Raw genomic sequence first — 10,940 nt, forward strand, 5'->3', positions numbered from 1 at the left:
TTTACTTCGAGGCATAGTTTACAGCGTAACATGGGTTAACTTACTTTTGTGAGTCAACTATTTTGTGGTGAGGGTGTGTGCCCGGTTGAGAAAGGCATTGCATAAAAGTTGCTGACCCATACCCATCCACTTCATCCCTCCTCAATCTCCATCTCAAAATGTATGGTCTAGTCGGGTTTTATGGCAGACGGCTTCACTCAATATCTGCAACCTGCAAAGTTCCTGTGCTCACCGCATCATACTGTGCTGATACCCAACTTTAGTGGGTCCTCCGACTATGCCCCCTGACAGGTCAAGCTTTCTTCCTCGTTTCTTGGTTTCCACAGGACATCCAGTCGTCCTGTCAAGCTTTCTTTTGTTTTTGCGCCAGTTGATTTGATCAGAATGCTTGTCTTTGGTTCACAATACACAGCACAGCACAGTTACACGCATGATCCTATCCATTTCGCACTGCCACACGCCGCTATATCCAACCCAGTCTACCATAATTGCGACATGGCTGTTGGTCCAGTGTTGCAGAATAACCCACTTACAGGCGGCTCATGAGCTGCTTCTTTTGTTCCTAGCGCCCCCAGAATTCTGTCACCCCCCGGCTGCATGGTGTGGTACAGCAACCAATGGCATTGCCCTCGCTGCGTAGCAACAATGGCCAGCCAGGCCCAATAGTTAGAAGCGGGAGATCCCTCGTCTGTTTCGTCCGGCACAGACTTCCAGGCTCGGTCTCGATGTTCATGGATGGCAAGGTCCATTTCAAATATGTAGCGTTGTTGGCCGTTGTCCCCTCATCAGCCTGCCCGTGCTTGGCGGAGCCCTTGGCAGGCTTTTAATCACTTCTCGCTTCTCCCATGCTCTTGTTCTTTTCATCTTTCTGGTGATCCATGGTTTAGTGACTTTCACCACCCCGACTGGACGCTGGACCAGCTCCCTCTCGCGTCTTGAGCCCATCTCGGCATCTTTCAGGGTCAACAGAGCGATGGACGGAAACACTGATGCAAACAACCCCACAGACAAGGCTGACATCGACAGGGGGGCGGAGAAACGTCAGGAGAAAGACGAGGCCGAAGAGGTCATAGCCCTCGAAGTGCTACCAACACGGATTCAGTTCAAAGATTCCCTTCCCAGTCGGTCTTCCAGAGATTTTACGGAACGCGGCCGAAGCATCAGCAAAGGACGCAGCCCCAGCCCGCCCCGTATCAACCTTGGCGCTGGATTTGCAGAGTATAGGGGTGATGTGGGCGGCCATGGCTACGATGAGACCGAGGTAGATATCATTGCCATTCCCTGTCCTGGGGCGGATCCGATCCAGACATGGATCTACGACAGCGATTCCAGCAGTGCCGAATCCAACTATCATGTCGAGGTTGGATCGCACATCACCCGCAGCAACCAGAGCACCCGCAGCTCCCAGAGTTCTCTTCGCAGGTCAAGCCCGTGGGTCACTTTGAGGCTGCGGGAGCGCGTCAACATTGCTCGGGTATTCTTGTACAGGCACCGGCATCTTGAGGAGGGAATGAATTTGAAGTCGTTGGCGAATGATCTCCTTGAACAAGTGCAGGACATTCGCAAGGGATCTGTAAGTGCATGCATCTTTCTGTCTCGTTTCTGCCGTGTGTGTATTTCCCAAAAATCAGATGCTGATTATGAATATCTCATAGTCTCGGCCCTTGTTTTTCATTGCGCATAGCATTGGCGGGCTGGTCGTTAAGAGTGCCTTGGTGAAAGCTAGCCAGAAAACAAAGTACCAGGATATAATGGACGACTGTCATGGTGTCACATTTTTTGGTAGGCTTCTTGTGATGATGTTGATATTGTGGCGTTTGGTAAAACCAGGCTGACAAAGCAACAGGAACACCACATCGCGGCTCAAGCTACATGTCGATGCCCAACCTCAAGGACTCTATTCAAGACCTTCTTCAGCTTGAATCGCCACTCCCCAGGTCCCTTACAGATGAAATCCTCGTCAATAATCCGAAGCTAAAACAGCTGCACGAGCAATTCGTGGACATTGCCAGCGAGCTCCGTCTTTGGTCCTTCTACGAGACTCGGGAGTGTTTGCTTTCCGGATCTGGTGCCCAGTTCACAAACGAAGTACAGTTTACTGCCCCTTTGGTTTCGGTGAAATCTGCTATACTCGAAATCTGGCAAGAAGATATCTTTGGCGTCGAAAGTGACCACGCGCATCTCGCTGCTTTTGGTCCCGATAATGAGGAGATTTTGCATTCATATCTTGGGGACTTGGCAGGCGCCGTCCTGAAAGCGGCAGAGCTTAGCCGGGATCATGTTCACCACCCACTATACCTCAAGAGCCATGTCCAAGTCGAAGTCATTGGGTTCTATGAGGATCCAGATGGCTGGATGGCTGCTACACAGCGGTATGCTGGTCAAGGGTCGGACGCGAGTGTCGAATCGGGCTCTATCATACGCTTGTATGCCACCAAATACCCCTACAAGGACTTCTTGAAGAAAGGCCCAGAGAAGTGCCTGTCTGAACGGTTACATGATCGATCGCAATGGAAGAGGAGAAGAGTACGAAGCCCGAATCGGGCTGGCGGGCGGACAGACTTGCGGCCACCTCAGTTGCCTCAGGAAACTACAGCTGATGCCAACGTCCTCGGTATCACGCAGGGCCAGCTCGATGTTGGACATCAGGGCGGTGCTGGGATCGGCCCAGAAATCATCATCAGTGGAGGTTCACCTGTCGCTCTCGAAAGACCGGCTCTGTTAAGGGTTCCAGCTCGAACTATGCCTGAGCTACGGCCTCCAAGCCCCGAGAGCTTGGCCAGTGTATCAACCACGGCGTCGGACCCGTTGTTCATTCAAGGGAAGGACTTTGCAGGAGATGGGCCCTTGACCGTGGATTTGCTGGCCAGGCAACAAGCAGAAATTATGCTCAAGGAGCATGAACTCGGGGCGTCTGCTGGCTTTTCCCGGCCGAATCCCCAACTCAAAAAGTTCACGTGGATTCATATGCCTTTCAACAACCCGGTCTGGGTTAAGGAGATCTTTAATGTTCTTTCCGACATCCAAGGGCACGATTTTTCCAAGCTTTTTGACTATGACAACTGGCAATCGAAGCACATTCAGAACCGCCATTCCGAATCTCAGCCAGCATTCCTCAAACCAACCTGCAAGTACCTGACCAATACAGGCATAACCTCGCCACGCCCTACCCCTCTTGTTGGACCATCTTCATCGTTCTTGACACCGAACTGCCTGTTTGTCTACATGCCATACCTTCATTTTGACACCTACCGAAGCATGATCAGGCGCCGGAAGATCATCAGAGAGCGCCGGGAGCGTGGCAGGGCGAAACCTGTTCCGAAGCATGTGGCTGATGAGGACTGCCTTGAGCTCAAGATGATCTGGGAGTACATTGGCTTCGATCCTCCTCTCAATTGTCGTAGGACCTTGGACCAGTTCGGCCACCATTCCCTCAGAGACACCAACTCCCGCGATGATGACCAAATGCTGTACAAGCTCACCAAAAAGGATGCCTTCTCCCTGACGAAACAGCTCAATGGTGTTGCTACCAAGTCCCAGGCTGGGCCGGCTGGAAGCTCGATGTATTCAAACAAAGGTTCCAATGGGAGCAACGCCGGCTCCCACAATGACGACGATGAATACGAGGAAGAAACCGAGGCCGAGCTTCGAGACGGTTACGTACTGATGGTTGACCAGCTCTGGCTCTGGTCCATTGATAAGACCACCCTCACCACCTTCTTCCCTCGCCGGTACTCGACCCCAACAGAGGGCACCCTGTTTCACCAGGCCGACCTACGGAACAGCGTATACAACGAGCTGAACGGTGACCTCACCGGCCGTACCGAAAACGCTCTCGACCTGGCTGCTTTGATAGTCTACCACGCTGTCATCGTCTTCCTCGACCGTTCCACCCACCCAGACCTGGAGATCTTCCGTCTCTTTGACGAAGCCATTGGCATGTTGGCCGAAAGGATGACGCTTAATATGAAACAATTCCGGCTCCAATCTCTCAGCATGGACGATGACGAAGACGACGAGGGCACCGACTACTCTGACTGGGAAGGGGAGAGCCCAGCCTCGATCAAAAAACGGCACAGAAAAGAGCTTGAAAGGTCCGAGAGGGAAAACAGAGAGAACACGTCTGCTCTACTCGAACTGGCAGATCTCAAGGATGAATTAACGGTACTACAGACCCTGTTTAAGAACCAGGAGTCAACCGTCAAGCAAATGAAGGATTTCTACGAGATCCATTGCAAGGAGACAAGGAAGAATTGGCAGGAGCCGCTGGATGATGCGTTGGAGTATTTGGATGATTTTAAGGGGACGGTGAATGAGATGATTGAAAGGGTTAATACGACGAGGAATGATGTGAGTTCTCCCCTACTCAAACACCGTGACCAAACAGTAAGCTGACGAATAATGTGAAGTATGAAAAAATGCTCGAAATGGTCCAACGCCAAGCCCAAGTCGACGAGGTCCGCTGGTCACGCCTCCAAGCCGAGCTCGCCTCGTCCCAAAACCTCTCGGTCATGATCTTCACCACCTTCACCGTCATCTTCCTCCCGCTCACCTTTTTTACCGGACTATTCGGTATGAACGTTACCAACTGGCAAGAAGAACACATGCCCGACCTCGAGCAAGTCGGCTGGATCTCCCTGCCTACCTCGATCCTCCTAATCATTTTTTCGCTGGTTGCAGCATTCAGCTGGAGAGTCCAGAGAGGGTTTAAGGGGATATACAAGATTATAAGGGGGGGCTATAAGAAGGTTAAAAAGGGGTATACCCAGAAGCTGGAGCCGATGTGGAGGAAGGAGAAGAAACGGAGGAGGAGACAGGAGAAGAAGAGGAAGTATGTGGAGAAGCAGACCGCGTGGGATAAGGATGGGATGTATGATTTTTGGGACAAGGTGAAGGAGAATCAGAGGAAGATTAGGTATCAGATTCCGGAGCAGAATAGGAGGACGTTGAGGGGGTGATATGTATGATGATTATGAAGAGATGGATAGAGATAGGTAATGGTAATCCAAAATAATACATTCACAGAAATGCCTTCAACAAATCTTCAAGGCCTGTGCGACTAGGGTCTTGACAGAAGGTATTACCAACGCCTCATATAGGGCCATTTTCAGCACCGCACTATCACATACGACCATAGATAACCGAAAATACGGGATCCCGTCCGCTCTCCCCCAGTCAAATAGTTAATCGTAATGTTATTTTCTAGGATAACTTTAGGCCTACTTTTTCGCTAAGTTAGTATCTAAACGTATTAATTTCCGCAAAAGACTTAACAGTACTATTTTCTACAATTAAAACGGAGTTTACTGTCTTATTAGCTTTATTTCTTTTACTTTTATGTTGCAGCTGTATAACGAACCCCTATCCAGAACCTCTGAAAGGGATACTGGTTGAAGGCACTTCTGAACAATCCTGGTTCTGTACAGCTAAACAGTGTACAACAATGGCTTGTCTCAATCACAACAGTCTAGATACCAACGATTGTGACTTGAATTGCATACTGCGGAACTGTCTATCTACACCAGCCAGCTCCTCCGTATATATAGACCAGTGGACCGTGGACCGTTGACTTACAGACGGTCCTCGGTCCCCTCCTGATTGGCTGATACTGGACCGTGGACCGTGAGACCCACCGCGGTCCCCGGTCCCCATCTTACTGGTCCATTCCGTCCGACTGGACCGTGAGCCCCGCTCGATCGCTCGGTCCAGCTCTGATTGGTCCAGTGTGCCCCACTGTCTTCCAAAACCGTGACAAGCTGCCTATTATAGCCGGTATATTTTAGGCCCGATATAAAGTAGTATAGTATTTTTACCTATTATTTGCCTAGCATTACTTATTTTTTCCGCTCTTACCTATCGTCGTCCATACACGCCCCAATTAATACTCTATTTTCCCGCTTCTGCCTGCTCGTCGTCTTTACGCCCTTTCAACACCCACAACTTACGCTGCTCCTACGACTTGCGCTACTTCTAAGACTTACGCTGCCTCTACAATAGTTAATTAAAGACGCTAAACGTTATTGCGCTTAATAGAGCTCTTAAGCTACTGACGTAGTTTTTTTTTATCCGTATGAATTTAACTTTAAAGTCGAAAAAATTTATACCCGACTTTAATAACGATGAAACTTATAAACGAAGTACTATATTTAACGGTTTATATCTAATAAAGTATTCGTAACTAAAAATATATTATAACTTATCTTAATCTTGATAATGTATAATTCTGTATTAATTACCTAAACTCTTTTGCTGAATACTAAAAAAGTTTTTATAATTATATTTTTATTAACGTTGTTACTTATTTAATCTTTAATTAAGGAAATATAAGCGAGGTTTAAGGTATGTTAAAATAGGTGCTATTGAGGCTTGTGGGATATAAACTCAAATAGCTGTCATCACAGTATACTAAAAGCGAAGAAAACTTTAATTACAGTATTAGTTTGAAGTGCAGCTACAGGCCCGGGGGATATAAGTGAGGAAGTAGGGCTCTCAGAGGATTCGGGGGTTCAGGGATCATGTATATAAGCAGTCTGCTTTAGACATTCTATTTTAGACAAAACATCGACTTTTATTTTCTTTTTATTCTGTTCCTTGCACGTGTGCAGGCAATTCTGGCCCTCTGATCAGGCCAATCCGGTGCTTATTGTGTGGCCTGCAAGCCCACAGAGTCTTTTCTTTGTCCTACGTGAAGTGCGGCATGCGAGCGAGCCACTCTCACGCAGGTGTGTTCATTCAGAGACCTGCTGAGGGTATATTTGTGGTGTTGTAGTTGTTTTGTGGGTTTTCTCACCATTCAATATATACGGAAGAACTGGCTAGTGTGGATAGATAGTTCCGTAGTATGCAATGTAAGTCACAATCATTAGTATCTAGACTGTTGTGATTGAAACAAGCTGTTTGTTGTACACTATTTAACTGTACCGAACCAGGATTATTTAGAAGTGCCTTTAACTAGTATCTTTTTCAGAGATTCTGGATAGGAGTTCGTTATAGATAGTAAAGTAGTGTAGTACGGACGTTCGGCTAGCTAGAAGATCAATTTAAAAGTAATTTAAAAATAATTACAGTTTAAAAAAAAAGGGTACTATTACGGTATGAAAGCGATACGCTAGCGTCGCGGTAGTAGAGCACTAGTTAGGCAATGGCGCTTGGACTTATATTTATTTACTGCTTTGGCGAGAGCTTCGCTCCGCTTTTTCTCTTCTCTGCGCACTAATAAAATACTTACTTTAGTCTTTGGACAGCATTGTAATAATAAAGCTTTACTAGCTTAGCATTTTAAGATATTTCTAATTATTTATATAGTTAAATATTACAAAAAGAAAAAAAAATAGAAAAAAAGGGATCTATAAAAAAAAACCGAAAAAATAGTTATTAGTTAAAATTTAATTAAAGTTATTGGGGCGTCGATTTTTTTTTTAAAAAAAAAGGGAAATATATTAAGTTTTAAATACAAACTTTTAGTAATATCAGCTAATTAGAAAAAAATGAAATAATTAATTAGACAAATTGAAAATACATTTATTAAAAAAATTTAAGTTAAAAGTATAATTTAGAAAAAAAATTGTAAGATCGTTATCGTAATCTCACGATTTAGCTTTAAAAAAATCTTAGGAAAAGATAATAACTTAAAAGAGTAATAGTTTATATATACAGAAATTTTTTTCGCAATATATAATGTAAATTCTATTCGCTAGTATTAAAGACTAATATAAATAAGATAAGCTATTATTGTGCACTGATTAGCTACTATTGAACCATTGTCTAAAAGTACCTTTAATTGAGTATCACTTTCAGAGGTTCCGGATCAGGATTCGTCATAGTTTACGAACCGTTTAGCGGCACGCTTTTTTCCACAGGTTGAAGTAAATGACATATCCTTTTTAGAGTTGCCTATCCTCGCAGTCATACTACATGATCGGCAGATTAGTGCTCAGGTGGGTGACCACTGGGGAACCCCTGCTGTTGTATGTTTTTGCTTTTCAGCTTTTTGACCTGGCCGTCAAATGCCCTCAATTCCCATGTGCGGCTTTCCTCGGCTGAGCGGGGTTAGGGCGGGTCCCTTACCCCACGAAAATGATGCCCCACCCTGTTTTCAAATGTCAGAGGCTTGAGTGGCTGCACCTCGGGCGGGACGTCATTTGAACGGCTGCTTTCTTGGCCGAAAAATGAAATCAGAGCCGGCCCTCGAGACGAAGTGGAGAGTGGAGTGAGTGCTGGAACAAGACAAGCGGGTTGAATTGTGTGTGAGAGGAAGCCGGAGTGACCAAGTCCGATTCTTTTCTCCTCCCCTGACTGTTCAATCCTTTCCCTCGTCTTTTCTGCTGCTGTCTTGTTTGTTTCTTGTTTGCCCGCGGCTGTGGAATTTTCTTGGGGAGACTGACTGAAAGAACGCCGTATGTGGTCATAGACCTATACTCTCTCGGCCGAAATTGTTCCCTTGCCCCCCCCCCCCGCTTCGACGACCGAGACAGACACTGTATTTGAATAGGATAGACCAAAAGACACAGTCATCATGTCGGCCTCTTCAAGACTCACCTCGACCCTCTGCCGGCGGGCAGCCGCAACTGCAACCCCCCCCTCTCTCACAGCTACCTCGACGACAAGGGTACAGACACCACAGCTCGCGCGCGGGATTAGGGGCATATCATCCACAACCCCCAACAGGTTACGACCTCCCACCCTCTCCCGCCCAACCTATCCCCTCCAAAGGACAGCCACCACCCTCCCTACGCTCCCCTCAACCCGTCTATACTCCTCCACCTCCGCAGAAGAAGACTCCTTCGACCCAGCCTCCATCGACCGCGAATCCGACGAAGTAGACGTCTGTATCATCGGCGGCGGCCCCGCAGGCCTCTCCGCCGCAATCCGCCTCAAGCAACTTGCCAACGCCGCTGGCAACGACGACTTCCGCGTCCTCCTCCTCGAAAAAGCCGGCGAGATCGGCGCCCACATCCTCTCCGGAGCCGTCATCCAACCCACCGCTATTGACGAGCTCATCCCCGATTGGCTTTCCGAAGACAATGAAAACCGCTTCACCGGCGCCACACCCGCGGGGAAGGACTCGATGAGCTTCCTGACCAAAAAATGGGCCATTCCCTGCCCTACTCCGCCTCAGATGCATAACGACGGGAATTACATCGTTTCCCTTAACGAATTCACCAAGTGGCTAGGGGAGCGGGCGGAGGAGGTCGGGGTGGAGGTTTATCCCGGTTTTGCGGCTAGCGAGGTTCTTTACAAGGCTGATGGGTCGGTCAAGGGTGTCGCGACGAATGATCTGGGGATTGGGAGGAATGGGAAGCCAAAGGATAGTTTTGAGAGGGGGATGGAGTTTCATGCTAGGGTTACGCTTTTTGGGGAGGGGTGTCATGGGTCGTTGACCAAACAGGTGATTAAGAAGTTTGATTTGAGGTCCGAGTCGCAGCCGCAGACTTATGGGCTGGGGATTAAGGAGGTGTGGGAGGTGAAGCCGGAGAAGTTTGAGAAGGGGAAAATTGTGCATAGTATGGGGTATCCGCTGCCGATGGATACGTATGGGGGTGCGTGGATGTATCATTTTGGGGATAATCTTGTTTCGGTTGGGCAGGTGGTTGCGTTGGATTATAACAACCCGTGGCTGTCGCCGTATGGGGAGTTTCAGAAGCTGAAGCAGCACCCGCTTTACAGGAGTGTGCTGGAGGGGGGGAAGTGTATCTCCTATGGTGCTAGGGCGTTGGTGGAGGGGGGGTTTCAGTCGATTCCCAAGGTGGCTTTTCCGGGAGGGGCGCTGATTGGGGATACGGCTGGGTTTGTTAACGTGCCCAAGGTGAAGGGGACGCATAATGCCATGAAGAGTGGTATGTTGGCTGCTGAAGCGGCGTGGAACGCGCTGCAGGTTCCGGATAACAACTCCATTTTCCTCTATGACTACGAGGATGCCCTGAGGAAGTCGAGCATCTGGAAGGAGCTGAAAGAAGTGAGGAACATGCGCCCTAGTTTTCATTCTCCTCTGGGAATCTACGGCGGGATTCTGTATTCCGGCCTCGAGGCGTTTGTTCTGAAGGGACGTGTTCCCTGGACGCTGAAGCACAAGACGCAGGACCACGCCGCGACCAAGGACGCGAAGGACTGCAGCAAGATTGAGTACCCCAAGCCCGATGGGGAAATTACGTTTGACATCTTGACCAGTGTGAGCAGGACGGGGACGAACCATGAGGAGGACCAGCCAGTGCATCTGCAGGTCAAGGACTGGGAGAAGCACACGAGGGAGACGTGGCCGAGGTGGAAGGGGTTGGAGAATAGGTTCTGCCCGGCGGGGGTGTACGAGTATGTGGAGGACGAGGGGAAGGAGGAGGGGGTGAGGTTTCAGATCAATGCGCAGAATTGCATTCACTGCAAGACCTGTGATATTAAGGCGCCAAAGCAGGATATTAATTGGCAGGTGCCGCAGGGGGGTGAGGGGCCGAAGTACTATATGACTTAGGGGTTGCTCTTGGGGTTGAGAAGAGGGGTTGAGTGGAGGGGTGCGAAGGGGGGGCGGGAAGGGGAGGAGGTCTGTTAGTTGAATATAAAAAGGTTATATCTAGACTGAAGGGTTGAAATGATGTATTATATGTTTTTTTCCATTGGCGGGCATGGCCTTTACAAAAGCTTTCTTTTTTGGGTCATTAGTGTTTTCTGGGGGTTGGTGCATGCTGATAGGTGTTGATCAAGTGAAGGATAGAAGAAACTGAATACATTTCAACATGTAACAACTGTGAACGTGGGTAGGTAGGTAAATAAAAGAGGGCCTATACGGGGCCCCCTATTTGCCTTACCAGCGCCCACCCCCCTCCCTATCCACCGATTTATTTACCTTTCCTATACTATAATAAGAGACCTTTTACCTATCTTTTAAGACCCTTGGACTATCTTTCAAGCCTTGTGAATCGTTTTCTAAAGCCTTTTGACTATCCTTTAAC

General features: G+C 48.2%; 2 protein-coding genes across 2 annotated transcripts; both read left to right on the forward strand.

Moving 5' to 3' along the window:
- Positions 1-163: 163 nt before the first annotated feature.
- QC761_408350 (uncharacterized protein) lies at positions 164-5,036 on the forward strand. Its single transcript, XM_062879110.1, has 5 exons — positions 164-570; positions 592-1,573; positions 1,656-1,782; positions 1,847-4,350; positions 4,410-5,036. Exons 2-5 carry the CDS (start codon positions 974-976, stop codon positions 4,956-4,958), a joined length of 3,780 nt encoding a protein of 1,259 aa, XP_062732395.1. The 5' UTR covers positions 164-570; positions 592-973; the 3' UTR covers positions 4,959-5,036.
- Positions 5,037-8,515: 3,479 nt separating this feature from the next.
- On the forward strand, positions 8,516-10,462 carry QC761_408340 (uncharacterized protein; the record flags this gene model as incomplete). The annotated part of the gene is made up of 1 exon (XM_062879109.1): positions 8,516-10,462. The coding sequence occupies one exon, from the start codon at positions 8,516-8,518 to the stop codon at positions 10,460-10,462; it is 1,947 nt and encodes a 648-aa protein (XP_062732396.1).
- Between the last annotated feature and the right edge of the window lie 478 nt (positions 10,463-10,940).

The sequence above is a fragment of the Podospora bellae-mahoneyi genome, chromosome 4, assembly GCF_035222275.1.
Source record: "Podospora bellae-mahoneyi strain CBS 112042 chromosome 4, whole genome shotgun sequence".
In the NCBI taxonomy this organism is placed as follows: domain Eukaryota; kingdom Fungi; phylum Ascomycota; class Sordariomycetes; order Sordariales; family Podosporaceae; genus Podospora; species Podospora bellae-mahoneyi.